The sequence below is a fragment of the Borostomias antarcticus genome, assembly GCF_949987555.1.
Source record: "Borostomias antarcticus genome assembly, chromosome: 18".
NCBI lineage: Eukaryota > Metazoa > Chordata > Actinopteri > Stomiiformes > Stomiidae > Borostomias > Borostomias antarcticus.
Window position 1 is genome coordinate 23,080,784 of NC_140251.1, and position 18,887 is coordinate 23,099,670.

General features: G+C 43.4%; 1 protein-coding gene across 1 annotated transcript in view; it reads left to right on the forward strand.

Moving 5' to 3' along the window:
* Nucleotides 1-289: 289 nt before the first annotated feature.
* The window catches only part of pot1 (protection of telomeres 1 homolog), a gene marked incomplete at its 5' end in the record, with an annotated part of 97,507 nt that continues 78,909 nt past the window's right edge, over nucleotides 290-18,887 (forward strand). Inside the window, 3 exons of the mRNA XM_084452838.1 lie at nucleotides 290-409; nucleotides 6,603-6,675; nucleotides 10,382-10,479. Of these exons, the coding sequence (XP_084308964.1) occupies nucleotides 290-409; nucleotides 6,603-6,675; nucleotides 10,382-10,479 (291 nt within the window). The remainder of the gene's footprint in view (nucleotides 410-6,602; nucleotides 6,676-10,381; nucleotides 10,480-18,887) is intronic.

Consider the following 18,887-nt stretch of genomic DNA (forward strand, 5'->3'; position numbering starts at 1 on the left):
GACTGAACAGATTGGGTGCCTCCTCCTAGGCTGTACTGTCCCTCCCCTGCAGCACACGGTATAGGTAGCACCGTGGGACTTGCCAGTCAAAGCTCCCCAAAAACACACACCATTTCCTGTAGGGGACCCAGTCAGACAACAGACCCTAGTTCTTCAGTCATATTGGCTCTCGTGTTACCCTGTCTTGTTCTGTTTCACCTTGTGTTACGTCAGTCAGACTAACATTTTGTTGGTTTTGCTTGTTTCAGAATTTCTGTCAGATATTGTTTGCTTTACGGAGCTTGCAGCCATGCCGGTCCGTGTGGTGAAGGAGGGGGCCAGTCCCGGCCCCCAAGGGCCCTCCCACCTCAAGAGGGTTCCCATCCCTCTGCTCACCCCCACCATGGACTGCGCTGACAGGGCTGTGAAGGTGGGACTTCCTGAGGGAATCCTAGGATCTCTCCTGCACACTCCCTCTCCATCCCCTTATTGACAGCTCTCTCTGCTCCTCCCCCTGGTCTCACCTGATCTCTCTCTCTCTCTCTCTCTCTCTCTCTCTCTCTCTCTGCTCCTCCCCCTGGTCTCACCTGCTCTCTCTCTCTCTCTGCTCCTCCACCTCGTCTCACCTGCTGTCTCTCTCTCACTCTCCCTCTTTCTGCTCCTCCCCCTGGTCTCACCTGCCGTCCTCTCTTTGTTTCCATGGAGATGCAATGTGTAATGTCTCATCTGCCACAGTACCTGTTTAACTAGCCTCGCCCCTAAGTTTCAATTTGATCCGAAGCTTGTTACTTAGTACCTTTCTGGACTGTACCAAATGTCGCCAAAGCGATTAACAATGAAACCAGTCTCCCCCCTCTTTTACTATGGTGTCTCTCAGATTGTGCTCATTGGCTCATGTTGAGATTTTTACAAAGCCTGGTCCAATTAATATCCTTGGTAGGGCTGGGTTGGAAAAAAAAAATTACGATTCAAAATCGATCTTCATTTGAATTAACGGTGATTGATTCATAAATCCCGAGATCGATCTTTTAATATAGCTTTTTCCTGTGGATGCTTGAAGCTTTTAAACCCATTTATCTGGCGCTTTAGAGTAGCTATCTAACTAACATTAGAGCTAGCTAGCTACGTAGCTAACACTTTAGCTTATAAGTTTAGCAACTGCCAGTAGCTAGTTCATATCATTTAGCTATCTAGCTACGACATTAGTAATACTATAATCAATCTGATCATCTGAATCATCAGTCTGATCATTAGCTGACGTTAGCTAGCATTGAAAAGACAGCTAACAAGCTAATTGTTAGGCAACTTGCTGATGGAAGACTTCCGGTTTTGCGGACATTTCAAAATAAAAGGTCCTTGGAAAGACACTCAGTTCTCCAGACTGGTTACTCTCACTGACTGTAGAGTCTGTAGAGTTGAAGCTTGCACTATATTGTGTTGACTGCTGTGTGTTGGTCATCTTAACTGACCAGGCCAGGTCCAGCCTGGCTTAGGTGCGAGGCTGACTTGTTTCTGTTCAGGACTGGTAGGACTGAAGCTAGTCATGCCACTGAAATAGCTGTGAATTGAAATGACATGAAATAATGTCTGATAAATAAATATGGGTCACCTGGACACATAAGTTCCAATGCTTCCAATGCTAATCCAGCACAATGAGAGCGGGATAGCCAGTTAGCTCATGGGCTCACAACAACTAGCAGCAGCTTCCATAACATTAATGGTAGTGATCAGTGGCTAAAGCACTGATGATAACATATAGTTATCCCCACCGGGAACCCCGGTCTCCTGGGTGGGAGTCCAATGCTCTCACCACTACTCCAGGGCTGGAAGTTCTCCTGCACAGTGCTGGAATTCCGGCGTGGGAATATTCTGTTGCAGGAATATTTTTTTCTCAGGAATATTTTATTATATTTCCGGAGCAACAGTCATTTAACCAGTCGGTTTAAAGCAAAGTGGAAGGGATAGTTCCAACTACCAATGGTGTAATCACATTACTTACTACAGTTCTAGCCAATCAGAGGCAGAGTAGGGCGGGCCATAAACATGTTTTCGTAGTGTCTGGCCGTGTCCGAAATGCCTGCTACCTGCTATATAGCAGGCGAGAAGTAGCATGCTACTTAGTACGTACTACTCCACAAAAACGATATAGCAGGCGAGAAAATGTAGCATGCTACTTGAGTCAGGTGACGGGAATGTGTGGGTTACGTTGTTACGTTCCACTTGCTGGCTAACTTAGCCGGTAACGTCGTGTTTCCATGGCTACAGGGCTACTAGTTAGCTACGACATCGTGAGTTCTCAATCTAATTTTTAGCTCACATATAAACACAAAACTGCATTTGTAGCTCTGTGTCGTTATAACTAAAATATCTGACAGAAAAAATAATTTTTCCAGGGACAAATTTTGCCAATACTTACATTTAAAAACTACTTCGCTAAACTTTCGGTTCAGCCAGCCAAAAAGACAGTTGCTCATCGCATTGTTGTGGTGTGGGCCGTCTCATTGACAAATTATGCTTGCTGACTGACAGACAGCAGTGCGTAAGCTACGTAGATGGAGGCTCCACTTCGGCTCAAACATAGGCTAGGCTACTCTAGCTACTGGGTGCATGTGTAGCTTCACGTCGTGTTTCTACACTGTATTTTTTAGATAACGTTACACACTTCAACTATAGGCTATTTTTTACTTGTCCGATCAGACAACTGCATGAGGCACTTGCCTGAACAGAGTTTACTGGTCCAGGGGAAATAATAGGCTAGCCTACCTGACTGCTCTCAACATCATTGTACTTTCTGTTCCTCTTCAAATATTGTCGTATGTCCATCTGGAAAATGTAGGGTTTATGCTTTAGGATCCGCCAGTTGTCATCAGCGAATAATAAGACCAAATAAGCCAGAGGTGGGCAGGAGTTATATTAGTTATTATAATAGTTATATTTTAAACTTATGTACCCTAGTGAGGAGTAGGCTAGGTAGCCTACCAGCACATTTTGGTCCGATTCAAACACTGGTTAATCACTAGTCTACATTATTTTGTAATAGGCTTGCTGAAGAAAACATCCCTTCACGCGCTGTCTTTTGAGTTGACCACAGAAAGCAGCATTCACGGAGTGCGCGGCCCAAGCTATTGTTGAAAAAAAAAATGCGTGCACGACATTGTCATGGTTTTGAAAGCGCTTCTAGATAGAAATAAGAAAGTTTACGGTTTTTAATTTAAGACTTTAGTACAGTAGACTTTATAGCCTAATTTGTATTATTATTTTTTGTATCAAATGTATGGTGTGGTGGCAAGGATTTTGCCGTGCCGGGGCACCACGGCAAAACCTTACCAGCTGAAACACTGCTTTGAACTATGCTACGTTTTTCAACGTTTTTTTCGCCAATATAGCAGGCAAGGTAGCAGGTGAGAATAGCAGGCAAGAGTTAGCAGGCACAGTTTTGAAGTAGCATGCTACTTCTCGCCTGCTATATAGCAGGTAGCAGGCATTTCGGACACGGCCTCTCATTCAGTCAGGTTAGACAACGCACGCGACACTCGAGGAAGCTCCGAGTTGACATTAGCAAATATTCTCTATATAAAATCTCTGACGTTAGCTAGCAGCTAGCTCAGGAGGATGGATGCCAGGGCCCTGTACTACAAAACAGGATTACGGGGTTAGCGCGATAACTTCAGGTTCAAGCCTGGTTTATCCGTACCACGAAGGTGGTTCACTTTTCACCGTGCTATATCGCCGTGGTAACTTATGCTGCCGAGCTAACCTGCTCCGGGGCAGGTTAAGTTCCAGATTATGGATCAAAACGTATGAAGCACTGCTCGCTGACCGATCAGTTCACTTGGAAAAAGAAATATGGACGTTAAGATTCTATATGGAACTTCATTGTGCAATTTAAAAAAGAATCTGCAGTGCGCAAACAGTGAGAGATTCTTAAGAAGACTTTTTACAAACCGACAAACCCTTTTTGGATTTCCCCGATATCATATGAAAAATTGCAGAATGACAGCTGCTTGAGCCATATTTTGCCTTGTGCATTTACAGTCGTAGACTATACGACTATATAGCCGGCTATTCGCTGGCTTGTGTTTAGCCTACCTGCAGTTTCGTGTAGGCTGTGGGTGGCAGTGGCCGGCACAGGATTTTTTGTTTATTTAGTAGTTTATTGCTTTTATACAATGGTTACTACAGCTATTAGTGTAAAATAAACACACAGCAATGTAAAATATTAACATGTATTCAAAACGAAGCATCATTCCCTCAATTCCGCCGAGCAAAATAGTTCCCCTAACAAAAGGGTTGCCAAGCAACAACAACTACAATGCATTTGATCAAATTGGAGGCGCATTAATACTGAAAATGGAATGATATGCGGTTCCAGGTGTGTGTTACAAAGTATTTTAACAACGGCTTCCAGCCAATCAGAATCAAGAACCAGAACTAACCGTTGTATAATTCTTGATTAAGATTATGGATTATTAATCCAGGCAAAAAAAGTATGTTTAAAATGTTTTATTTTACAAACCATTAGGGATGTAGCATTAGGAAGGTAGCCAACCTATTTAGTGAATTAACACCTTAGCTAAACTAAAGCCAGCCAACTATTGTCTAAAGCCAGTTAAAACCTAAACCATACACTAATACCACATGTTGAGACATTTTCCTGTATTCTACTGACATTATGAAAAGGATTTTAGGATAATGCTTGTTTGACCCTGGTGCTGTGTCACAGACTTTTTGTGTTTTTCGGTGTCTCCATGGTGCTTCACGTCTGTGCGACCACCATGCTCGATACAGAAGTCTACTCTGCACAGTTTACAAAATGCAAGTGAGAAATGTAAACTCTACTTTCCACTGAGGCTGGAATTTACATGAGTATTTTTTTTTCTTTGAAGAGTTCATTCTCTCTTCTGTCAGTCAAGAGACGGTAGACGCTAGATCCTCAGGGAGAAAGTCCTGTAACGCACGCGTTGACTACACAGCTACCATGGACACCAAACAACGGTGTAGCTGTATTGAAGTCCGAATGGAAACAGTAAAATTTGGAGCGTTATGTTAGAATGAAACGGGTCGTAACTCGTGAGTAAATCTGATTGTCAGAAATTGGGAGAAATGCGGGAGAAATATGACCCCGGGAGAGGGCACTGAACATCAGGAGTCTCCCGCGAAAATCGGGAGGGTTGGCAAGTATGTGCATAATTGGTAAAACTCAGTCTTTGCAACTTAAAAGAGAGCTTGCTGTATTACCCACCTGTATTACCCAGTAGCTCCCTCAGACATCTGAGCAGTGGAGAGGGCCATATTGGTCAGTCTGGGATGCCGGTCGACTTCAATTTCCAAGAACCGAAATAGTCAAAATAACAGGCTGAATACACTATCGGGGTTACAAACATCATTACCAGACTCTGATTGTTTTTCACCGCCGTTGTTTTCGCGTTTGGAAATACATCGGAGTGAATGCAGCTGATGGCTAACTATGGCTCATTCACCTCCATGTATTTCCAAATGCGAATGTGGTGTTTTTACAGTGAACTTTTAACATTGAAGGCAACAGGCACTTACGCATCCGCACCCCTAATTACGTCAGACTGACCAATATGGCAGCTGAGGTGAATAAGGCGAATAGCACTGCATCCCTTTTTCTCTACTGGGGTTACTGTCATGTAGTGGCAGCATAGAGGGCACTTTAGAATGACTCTGTTTACCGTTGGAAGGTCATCTAGAGGGAGTGTCAAGTTAAGACCATTGGAAGGGCACCAATAAGGTATAGCATTACACATAATCCAATAAAAGAGCACTCATTAAAGCCTCTGGAAACTTGGTTTGAAATAGTAAAAATGCATATATGATATCAAATGGGGTGCCGGTCAAAATACGGCTCGCTCTGAATTTGTCTGTCTCCCCCTGTTACTGTTTCAAGAATGTGCACATACTTGTGCTGACGAAGGCTGTAAAAGGGTCTATAATGAACAAATATGACCCACGCTCGTTTATTTATGGGTGGTGGCTCTACCACATAAATTCAATAACTGACATAGAACCACCAGGTAACCACATTTTTACATAGCTTCACCACAAGTTTTGAACCCACGAGTTTTGTGGGTTTTGAACTCCCAATGTTCAGCATGGTAGACGAGCTCCTTAACCACTAGGCCACTGGACCTCTTGAAAATCAATGGTGTCATAGTCTTTTGTTTTGATGCTCTGGGACCACTGCCTCTTGTGGTAGCAACATAGAACTGCAGGTCAACCACGGAAGGGGCAGCGAGGGACAACCCGACATTAGCTATTCTTGGTGCGACGGCTTCGCCTTGCACAAAAAGTACATTAATTTAACTGCTTTGGGGTCAATTCTTAATGTACACATTAATATATGAAATTTTTAATTAATGCTCCAGGTTAGAGGGTTCTTCCTTGTACACTTTACAGCATTAGTTCTCTGAGAATCTCTTTCATATCAATCCAAATTAGTCTTGTAACTGAAATATCCCTTACCGAATTTATATTGAATAGGAAACCTATGAATCGGAAACTCAGGAAATCAGTGACGATACCCAGCCCTAATCCTTGGCATATTTTTACAATTTTTCCCCATTTTTCACAAGTTTGGTATTTTCCTTTTATTCTCCCAGGGTAGAGTGCTTCACAAGGGACCACTGGTATCCCTGGGGGACAACGACTTCCTCCTGAAGACGGTGATTGAAGGTACTGTCTTGTTGTGACCATGCAGAGGACCGTGTCTGGGTGGAGCTGGCTGCTGCTGGGTGTGTGTCTGCCTGTCTGCCTGCCTGTCTGTCTGTCTGCCTGCCTGCCTACCAGTCTGTCTGTCTGTCTACCAGTCTCTCTGTCTGCCTGCCTACCAGTCTGTCTGTCTACCATTCTCTATGTCTGCCTGCCTACCAGTCTGTCTGTCTACCAGTCTCTTTGCTTGCCTGCCTACCAGTCTGTCTACCAGTCTCTCTGCCGGTCTGCCTACCAGTCTGTCTGTTTGTATGTATGTCTGTCTGTTTGTTTGTTTGTTTGTTTGTGTTTGTCTGTCTGTGTGTGCGTGCGTGCGTGTGTGTGTTTGTCTGTGTGTGTGTTTCTGCAGTTCTACTTAGGGTTGCACAATTCCGGGAATATTTAAAGTTGGAAAATTTCCATGGGAATTTATAGGAATTCATGGGAATTAACGGGGATAAACTTGGAATTTTGGGGTTATTTATACCAACTGTACCTTACCTTACCTTGTCTTAAACAGACATAAATATAAACATTTTGTTTTGTCATTGCAGACATGGAGGCAAACATTTCTAATACAAATTTTAAAAATGACATTTTTTGCTTGGTCTTTTTGTGAGTAGAACTTTAATGGATACAACAGCCCTCTTAGTGTGCAATTAGCTGTGCATGTGATGGAAGAATGCACTGCACATGTGATGGAAGGATGCACTGCACATGTGATGGATGAATACACAGTAAAGGGTTGAAATTCAACTGAATTTGCATTAAATCAGGTTGTTTTAACCAAGATCATGCTGCAAGATCTAAAATTGCATTTTATGTTTTTTTTCCCCAACTAGGCTACGTTAAAAGGAGAATGTTCTTTTTTGACAACCTGGACCTTATTTACTGCATATTATAAGACGTTTGACTCACCGAGATAACTTTGGTGTAATTCGGAGGCCTGTAGAAGAAATTTTAAATCCAGCACGAGCCAAGTATATCCATGTAATGGCGGCGGACGGGGCACTGAGAATGCAGCTTCTAAAAAATGTATTTTCTGCTGCGAAGCGGTTGTTTTCATCAATCTGTTTTTATGAATCACTAGTTGTGCTTGCATAGAGCGAGGGCTTGTTGTGGTTTTCACATGCCTCTGTAATATGATCTTTAGAAACGTCTTTAGAAACTAAATACAGCTTCCCCACTTGCTCCAGCACGCATCCGCACAGCGCTCTATTCTCTAGAAGCTGCATTCTCAGTGCCCCGTCTACCGCCATTACATGGATATACTTGGCTCGCGCTGGATTTTAAATTTCTTCTACAGGCCTCCGAATTACACCGAAGTTATCTCGGTGAGTCAAACATCTTATAATATGCCGTAAATAAGGTCCAGGTTGTCGAAAAAGGGCATTCTCCTTTAAGTTCCTGTTATAGGGGTCTACAGTGGTGTAGCGGTTTAATGCGTTGTGTTCTGGTACAGCTGCCCACCGGGAACCGGTAGTCTCGCCAGATTTGAGTATGGCTGGATCCCAGAGGGAGCGGCCTATAGGGCCGTCGCTACCCGAGGGTGGTTAGTTTAATCTCGGCTTGAGAGCTCATCACACAACAGCAAACCTGTCTGGTGTTGGAATTACGGTTGTGAGCTGAGAGAGTCAAGGAGTTGTCTCTTTCCCTTTCGTATTGCCAACTAGCCGGGCTGTGTAACGAATCTTCAACAGTTAGTAGGGGGTAACTGGACACTAGGTCAGGGTCAATTGGCTACCACATTGGATGAAAACGAGATAAAATCCTAAAATAAATATATAAAATAAATGTTGAAAAAAGCTGGTATAGGCTACAAAAAAGGTCAACATTCCAAAATTCCCGAGCGTAACTTCCCATGGAAAATTTCTACCCCTTTGCAACCCTAGTTATGGCTCACATTTCTTGTCCAAATTTTTAAATTCTTTTCTGTCACTCTTTCCCCTAGAAATGTCATAACAGTAGAGCTGTTGATTTAAAGTTGCAATCTCAAACTTTTCAGTTTGGTTATTTTTGGCGACACCTAGGGTAAGGTGTTTTTGGGCTGTATTCCCCAGTGATCCCTTTGAAACTAGAAAGACTTTGCGAGTAGCTAGCTAAGCTAAATAGGCAAGCTTAGTCAAGCTGCTAGACTCTAGCCTTTTCCAATTGCTAGCAGTCTGTGACATTAATCGAGTTTGTTACATTTACCTGATGGGAGTAATTACTTCCCTTATCGTAACGTTCTGGGGTCTTAAGGTGCGTAACGCAGCAAGGCTAGGATGGCTAGCTTGTGTGTCTGGCTAGCTTGTGTGTCTGGCTAGCTTGTGTGGCTGGCTAGCTTGTGTGGCTGGATAGCTTGTGTGGCTGCCTACTAGCCTGTGTGGCTGGCTAGCTTGTGTGGTTGGCTAGCTAATTACATTGTCATCAAGTGCATTACGAAAAACATATCAAATTATTATAATATTGTGTATAATATGTGCATGCAGGGTCCAAAACTTACTCTTTGGCTTACTAGCCCACTGGCTGGTAAATTACAAAAATTACTAGCCAGCCAGATTTTTTACCAGCCATTGGCTAGTATTCCACAGCGACCACCACCACATGCCTTGTTACAGTATGATCAGAGCCACTTTGAATAAAACTCTTATCAGTCTCAATCGACTCATTCCAGCACTCCAAGCAAACCACATGAGCACCCTACCAACAGGCATAAAAGGCGTTCATGTTTTGTCTGAAATATTTGTGTTGCAATGTGACGGCTACTTGAATAGTACAATAATATATGTAAAGTATTTGTAAAGTAAACAAAAGTGGGCTATTGATATTTGGAGTAAACCCAAACTTAGAAACTTAGAACTTTTTGTCTTATAAAGGAAGACTTTGAAGCGTAACCCTATTTTAAAGCAAATTTAAATAAAAGACAAAGATCTCTGCGCTCAGTTATGGTCAGGAACATTGCCATTAGCTTTAGAAACAGGAAGGTTTACTAATAATTCAGAGGAGAATAGAATGTGTTTGTTATGTGATTTACATGAGGTAGAGAACGAGATCCACTTTCTATTTTATTGTAGTCTGTGTATGTGTTTACTAGTCTGTGTATGTGTGTTTACTAGTCTGTACTGTATGTGTGTTTACTAGTCTGTGTATGTGTGTTTACTAGTCTGTGTATGTGTGTTTACTAGTCTGTGTGTTTACTAGTCTGTGTGTGTGTTTACTAGTCTGTGTATGTGTGTTTACTAGTCTGTATTTGTGTTTATTAGTCTGTGTGTGTGTGTTTACTAGTCTGTGTGTGTGTGTTTACTAGTCTGTGTATGTGTGTTTAATAGTCAGACTGATTTATTTTAAACATTTTGAGAGTGCCAAGTTTGAGATGCCACTTAAATGCAAAGAACTTGAACTGGTGAAAAGGTGTTGTTCCCTGTCTTACTCCTCCGAATGTAGCACACCAGAACTCGTCAAATCAGCAGCTATGACGACAGCCACTATGTGCAAACCCTCCAGATTGATGGTAGCAGCCACTATGTGTAAATGCAGCCAATAAATGTATCCACTGTGTGTCAATGTATCCACAATGTGTAAATGTATCCACTTTGTGTAAATGTATCCGTTATGTTTAAATGTATCCACTATGTATACATATGTGAGTGGCTCTAGAGTGCTGATATTGGGCTTCCTAATCTGAGAAATGTCTCCTGGTCTCCCTCAGAGAACGCCCAGCAGAGCTCGTCATCGGAGAACACGTCCATCAACGTCATCCTGTTAGGAGACCTGGCGAAGGAATTCTCTGAATCCGTCAGTCACGGGGTAGGCCTCAAGACATTCCCAGTATAATTGGTGTCAAAAGGTTGGTGGTATGAATTAATACGCACACTAAAAATAGCCTATTTCAGATTGAGCATTCAGGGTTTGTAATAAGTCTCCTACTTTGGAGGTACGGCAGGCTAGTATGAAACAGAACAGAAGTGACCTACTGTAGTGGCTTAATTCAAAAGGTGTCTGGATATACAGTTATCCAGTATGGATAACTATATATGTGGATTTATATCCTGAAATGCATCTAAGAAGCCACAGGAACTCCTATACAAAGACCTGGTTTCAGAAGAACATGTCTTTTGTCCTCCTTTCACACACCGAGAAGGGAACAGAGCGATATGGCTAGTTTGGTGTGGATTCCTCCAAAGCTTCTCTGCCATGTTCACACCTCATCCTCACGCCCCCAGGGGGTGGAGAGGCAGGGGAGCTCTGCATCTCCGTCAGCGTGAACCACGTCTCAGAACGATGGTGTTCCTCAGCGTGAACCACGTCTCAGAACGATGGTGTTCCTCATCGTGAACCACGTCTCAGAACGATGGCGTTCTTCTGCTTTGAGCTCTGAGCAGGGGGGGTAATTCTCAGAGAGGCGCTGGCTGTGTGCTGCTGTGTAGCAGGAGGATCACAGCGTGTCTCTTTGTTAGCGGAACCTCAACAGTCCCAGTGAAAGCACGCTGTCTGCCCACTGGGAGAACGTCACAAGACCCCCAGCACTTACCCAGCACATGAAGGAGCTGAGATTAGCTTCTGCATATCCAGCCTCAGGATGCAGTCAAATGCAGCAGTGAGTGGATCAGCAGAGTCCTCCAGTGCACATACTGGGCTGTATGACACAGCGGTGTTGTATTTGAAACAGGTTACTCTGTTTTATCTTTTGGTAAACATTTTTACAATCTCATTCTCCCTCTAAAGGTGCTGGCCTTTGTGTTGATATTATGCTTGGCATGCCTTCACCATATAACAGTGTTGACATACGCTTCAGTAACAGTGTTGACTTAGGCTTCAGTAACAGTGTTGACTGACGCTTCAGTAACAGTGTTGACGTATGCTTCAGTAACAGTGTTGACATGTGTTAGAAGATTCTAGATGTCTATCAGCGCTGGACAGTGCGACTGTTTTGCTCGCATTTGCGAGTGGATAATTTCCAATGCGACTAGAAAATTAAATTCAGTCGCATCAGTGCGAGTCCGACAGAAACATTGGTACATGCACTGTTTTGCGTGCTGTTTAACGTAAGCAGTATTTTTTTTCTTCTTTTTTTCAAGCAAATGTTTATCCATCCATCTTCATCTGCTTATCCGGGGTCGGGTTGCAGAGGCAGCAGTTCCAGCAGGGGGCCCCAGACATCCCTTTCCCTGGCAGGATCAACCATCTCTGCCTGGGGAATCTTAAGCCGCTCCCAGGCCAGTGCGGAGATGTAATCCCGCCACCTAGTCCTGGGTCTACCCCGCGGCCTCCTCCCAGCCTGAAATGCCTGGAACACCTCCCTAGGGAGGCGTCCAGGAGGCATCCTCACTAGATGCCCGAACCACCTCAACTGGCTCCTTTCGACGCAAGGGGCAGCGGCTCTACTCCGAGTCTCTCCCGGATGACTGAACTTCTCACCCGATCTCTCAGGGAGACCCCAGCCACCCTCCGGAGAAAACTCATTTCGGCCGCTTGTATCCGTGATCTCGTTCTTTCGGTCATGACCCATCCTTCATGACCATAGGTGAGGGTGGGGACGAAGATGGACCGGTAGATCGAGAGCTTTGCCTTTTGGCTCAGCTCTCTTTTGGTCACAACAGTGCGGTAAAGCAACTGCAGAACCGCGACTGCAGAACCGCACCAGCTGCTCCGATTCTCCGGCCAAACTCCCTCTCCATGGTTCCCTCACTCGTGAACAAGCCCCCCAGATACTTGAACTCCGTCACTTGGGGTAAGGACTCATTTCCTACTCGGAGCGGACAGACCACCGGTTTCCTGCTGAGAACCATGCTGATTCTCATCCCGGCCGCTTCACACTCAGTTGCGAACCTATCCAGAGAGTGCTGGAGGTTGCAGGCAGTTGATGCCATCATGACCACATCATCTGCAAATAGCAGCGACGTGATCCCCAGCTCACCAAACTGCAAACCCACCTCCGCACAACTACGCCTCGATATCCTGTCCATGGAATTCACAAACAGGATTGGTGACAAAGTGCAGCCCTGGCGGAGGCCAACCCCCACCGGAAAGGAAGACGACTTACTGCCGAGGACAGGGACACAGCTCTCGCTCTGGTTGGATTGGATGGCCCTAAGTAGGGATCCCCTCACCCCATACTCCCGCATAACCCTCCACAAGACCTCTCGAGGGACCTGGTCGTAAGCCTTTTCCAAGTCCACAAAACACATGTAGACAGGTTGGGTAAACTCCCAAGCCCCCTCCAAGATCCTTGAGAGAGTTAAGAGCTGGTCGGTGGTTCCACGACCAGGACGAAATCCGCATTGTTCCTCTTCAATCTGAGGTTCGACTATTGGCCGGACCCTCCTTTCCAGCACCTTGGAGTACACTTTCCCTGGGCGGCTGAGTAATGTGATGCCTCTATAATTGGCACACACCCTCTGGTCCCCTTTTTTGAATATTGGGACCACCACCCCAGTCTGCCACTCCTTTGGCACTGACCCGGACTTCCACGCAATGTTAAAGAGGCGTGTCAACCAAGACAGCCCCTCAACACCCAGCGCCTTCAGCATTTCTGGACGGATCTCATCAGTCCCTGGGGCTTTGCCACTGTAGAGTTGTTTGACTACCTCAGTGACCTCCTGGGAAATTGACGATGACCCCCCATCATCTTCCGGCTCTGCCTCGATTGTAGAGGGTGGTTCAGGAGTTCCTCAAAGTGCTCCTTCCAACGCTCAACAACCTCCTCAGTTGAGGTCAGCAGTGGCCCTTCTTTGCTGTATACAGCTTGGATGGTCCCCCGCTTTCCCTTCCTGAGGTGTCTGATGGTCTTTCAGAAACACTTTGTTGCTGACCGAAAGTCCTTGTCCATGGTTTCTCCGAACCCCTCCCACTCCCGCTGCTTTGCATGGTTACGGCAGAAGCCGCAGCCCTCCGGGCTAGTCGATACCCTGCAACTGCTTCTGGAGTCCCCCGGGCTTACATATCCCGGAAGGCCTCCTTCTTCAGTCGGACGGCTTTCCTGACCACCGCTGTCCTCCACGGTGTCCTAGGGTTACCGCCCCTTGAGGTACCTATGGCCCTCAGGCCGCAGCTCCCAGCCGCAGATCCAGCCCAACCTCCACAGGGATGCCAGAGAAGCTCCGCCGGAGGTGGCAATTGAAATGTCTCCGGACAGGCTCCGGAGAGCGAATGTTTAGACTAACATAATAGGCTGGTTGAATCTTCTGAATCTACCAATAAAGCGCAGCATTTAGCTACATAATCAGATCTGATACAGAGCTTTTCTCATCTAACCAATGCAATCCTTCGATAACAGACATGTGACCACACCCACACACAGTGAAGACTGCAGCGCGAAACTAGATAAAAAAATAAAATGGAGAAGCGAAAAACTACCGGCGTGGTGAAAATGAAGCCATTAACAGATTATTTCCAGCACACAGCAAGAGAGGAGGATGAGAGGAAAGATGATGGGAGGGAAAGAAACGAGGGCGACATGGACACAGGAGATGGGAGAGACAGAAACGAGAGCAACTTGGACGAAGAAGAGGAGGGGGCGTTAAGCAGGGTCCGGTTCGCCGTACCACTAAAAGATTTAGAGCAGGTACGCAGTAAGAAACATTTTTTTGTTTTGTTTTGTTTTTTAGGGGACGCAACATTAGTCTCTTACACAGACGCCGACGTCATCACGCTAGCGAGCTGCCTGCCGGAACGTCTGTGGACATTCCTGCAGGATTTTGGTCATGAACTAGCGAGGGCTCCCATCGCTAGTTCACTGATTGGTTCAATATCCGTGTACTTCCGTACTTCTCGACCAATGGCTGGTTAGTTCCTGGTTAGTTAAACCTGCCCTACCGGAATTGCTGTGTCCCTTATCTATTGTCCGTAGTGAAACAAAAGTTCAGTGCGTCTCAAGAAGAGAGAAAATGGATACGATTACGTTTGATTATGCTATATTGCAGGCCTGCTCCGTCCACAAGATTGGAGAAGTTAAGGATTTGCAGCGACTCTGTTGGAAATTCCTTACACAGAACAAGAGAGACGTTTTGGCCTGTTTACCGACGGGATTGAACTGCGGCTGGCCAATCGAGCCTCAGAGGCTAACACCTTCTCGTGTTGCGTTGGGGTTTTAGCATGGATGTATTAATAGAACTAGAATAGGGTTGTAGGCGCACATCTTTTAGTTCTCGGCCTGGTGGCGTGGGCTCGCTCACGGACAAAGCTTCCAACCCTCTCTACCTCCGTCTTGCAACGATCATATTTTATTAACATGCTCCGGCAAGAGCTACACAGTGCTTGGGGCAGTCCATCGTCCCGTTGACAAGCCTTACCCAAAATGTGATCAAGCGCCGCTGTGTATTCCGGACGGACAGATTAATCTTTTCCTAAAAATATACGAGCTTGTTTTTTACTGAAAGAAATGAATTTGAGCACACTCAATACACACTTCATACAGAGGTCATGAACTGCGTGCATGACCTCTGTACCAGAACGAAAGCGGAACGTCTCCAGACTCCCTTTCCGGAGTGTGGGAGTCTGCTCGCGAGACTAACGCAACATCTGCCTATCACGCAAAACAGGCCCTTTATCCACACAATTTTCAAGCGCATTTCTCCTAAATCCATGTAAATTTGAGCTACATTAAAATCTCTGTGGTATTCCATCAACAGAATGTGTCCCGTGTTGAGGCGCATTTTTGTAACTCGCATTTCCCATCAGTAGGCTACATTTGCTTGTCGTACTATGTTGCACGGCAGTCTGCATTGTAGACTCGAGTGCTGTGGATTTTGGCAGACAGCAGTGAGCAGTCGTATTTGCAAAAAACAAGTAATAAGTTGTGATGTTTCACGATCAACAACCTAAATCATGAATGACACAGTCGTGCGAGCTCAGTCGAGTGCTCGATGCTTCCGCAAACACATGCTTGGAAGGGTGTGTGATTGGACGTTGGTTGCCTAGGCGCTGGGTAGCGTGCCAGCCGTTAACCCTCTGAGGGAAAGAAGGAGGGAACATTAAAAACGTCAGATGCTTGTTGAATGTTATGAAAAGGCAAAATGCAAAGAAAAATTTATCTAATGTTTAAGAGAAAAGAGAGATGCAGAAGCTGGTGATACTGTTGTTAAAAGTAGGAGAATTTCAGAGCAAGTTGAGGACCAGAGGGAGGTAGCAGAACTACCAGAATAGTCCAGGCATTTTATGACATAACTTTGAACAAATTGCAACAGAAATGGTTTCAACTGTTTTTGTCTCATAAATATGTTCTTTATAACATATCAAAAGTCCCTCAAAATCCCAGTGGTGGAAAGTATTGAAAATGCTCAAATAGATGATGCCATAATTTCCCATTGACGCCTATGTAAAAAAATGTTTTCTTGTCCATATAGTCCAGGCATTTTGAGACAAAAGGTCAATATGGAAAAAATTGCAACAGAAATTATTTCAACTGTTTTAGTCTCATACATATGTTCTTTATAACATATCAAAAGTCCCCCAAAATCTCAGTGGTGGAAAGTAATGAAAAATGCTGATAAAGGTATGTGACAAATATCACAATTTCCAATTTTCGCCTGTGTAAAATAAATGATTTATGCATGTTTTCTTGTCTGATGTCCACACAACACTGTCCCCAATCAACCAGAAACTATATAGGATGCATCACAGTGCATATACAGAAATATATTTATTAATGCTATTGGCATTTGGTGAAGAGAAAAGGGGTGAATCTCACACATATTGCAACAGAAAATCTGACATGTATTAATCAAATAGCTCAAACTCAAACTGCTTAGAGTCCTGGAGAGTCTAGAACCCTGGAGAGATCAGAAGAACCCTGGAGAGAACAGTCTACAACCCTGAAGAACAGTCTACAGCCCTGTAGAGAACACTAGAACCCTGGAGAGAACAGTCTACAACCTGTTGTACTGTTGTACTGTTCTCTACAGGGTTGTAGACTGTTCTCCAGGGTTGTAGACTGTCCTCTCCAGGGTTCTACTGTTCTCTACAGGGCTGTAGACTGTTCTCCAGGGTTGTAGACTGTCCTCTCCAGGGTTCTACTGTTCTCTACAGGGCTGTAGACTGTTCTTCAGGGTTGTAGACTGTCCTCTCCAGGGTTTTTCTGATCTCTCCAGGGTTCTAGACTCTCCAGGACTCTAAGCAGTTTGACTTTGAGCTATTTGATTAATACAGATGTCTGATTTTCTGTTCCAATATGTGTGAGATTCACCCCTTTTCTCACCAAATGCCAATAGCATTAAAATATATTTCTGTATATGCACTGTGATACATCTTATATAGTTTCTGGTTGATTGAGGACAGTGTTGACCCTTTTGTGTGGACATAAGACAAGAAAAATATCATATTTAAAAAAATAAAATAAAATAAAAAAATACATAGGGGGAAATTATGATATTTGTCACATACCTTTTCAGCATTTTTCATTACTTTCCACTACTGGGATTTTGGGGGACTTTTGATATGTTATAAAGGGCATATGTATGAGACTAAAACAGTTGAAATAATTTCTGTTGCAATTTTTTCCATATTGACCCCTTTCGTCTCATAAAATGCCTGGACTAGAAGGAACAGGTAGGCTACTGACAGGCCAGAGAAGGGACATGAACTAGGCCATCCATCTGTCAATGGGATGGATGATACTGGATCAGAACACAACAGTAGGCTATGTTTATATGATGAACCTTGTCTGTCAGACAAGATAAACATTGGCTTCTTATTATTTGTATGTAGGCTAATGTTAGCCGGCAGCTGGAACACTGCAGCATGCCTTGAAGCTGGACACAATTTTACAGTTACACTGAATTAAGTAGCCTAGTCTAGTTTTAGTAATTTTGTAATTTCTTCTTATTTAAAACATTTGAGGGTGAGAGAGAGAAGGCAGGGACTATTATATTCTATATATTCTCTCTCTATATATATTCTCTTTATATACTATAAATTATGTTGTGTGTCTAATTTCTACCCCAAACAGGAATTTAAAAATTGAATTTGTCTTTGAACATGTCTTCATGTCTGGGGGTGGGACTGTCTGGGGGGGGGACTTGAAGGTTGGAGTAGTAGTACCTGCAATAACATGATCCTACTTTCTCCCCTGGTTAGGATTAGGCTAAATAAGCACTTTATTTGTTTGAAATGTCCCCTTTATGAAAATTGCTGAATTTTCATTGTGCTACTAAAAAATGTTGTGTGACTCAATTTTTCAGCATGCTAGCACAGTGCTACTTGGAGAAAAGCTAAGCGTCCACCCCTGTCTATTGTTATGTCCTTCATACAGGTTCTGTATAAGGCAGTAAGGGTTCTGTTCTGGCTCCTATGCCTGGAAGCAACAGAATAACAGTTTACAAGATGAAAATAATAATAATAATAATAATAATAACAATAATATTAATTGAACAGTGCAATACAATAAGCCAGCACATGTTTGCATGCTAGTGTGTGTTTGTGTGTGCTTACATGTTAGTGTGTGTTGCATGTTAGTGTGTGTTGCATGTTAGTGTTTGCGTGTGTGTGTGTGTGAGAGAGAGATGGCAACAGCTGAAACAGGCTGTGTGGACATGCAGCTGAAACAGGCTGTGTGGACATGCCTTAACCATGTAATAACAATGTTGACATGCTTAACCATCAACAGTGTGAATGGATCCGCAAGTCTTTAGATGGCTGTCATACAGGGAGGGTCTGCTTCCATGCCGATAGACTTAAACACTCCACCAGACAGTGATTCATAAGATATGAAACAGGACTACTATAACTACTACTACTATTATTATTATTACTACTATAATTACTACTATTATTACTACTATAACTACTACTATTATTACTACTACTATAACTACTATTATTATTATTACTACTATACTACTATTATTATTACTACTATAACTACTAATATTATTATTATTACTACTATAACTACTATTATTATTATTACTACTATACTACTATTATTACTACTACTATAACTACTATTATTATTACTACTATAACTACTACTATTATTACTACTACTGTAACTACTATTATTATTACTACTATAACTACTACTATTATTATTACTACTGTAACTACTGCTATTATTATTACTACTATAACTACTGCAATTATTATTACTACTATAACTACTTTTATTATTATTACTACTATAACTACTATTATTTTTACTGCTATAACTACTATTATTATTACTACTATAACTACTATTATTATTACTACTATAACTACTACTATTATTACTACTTTAA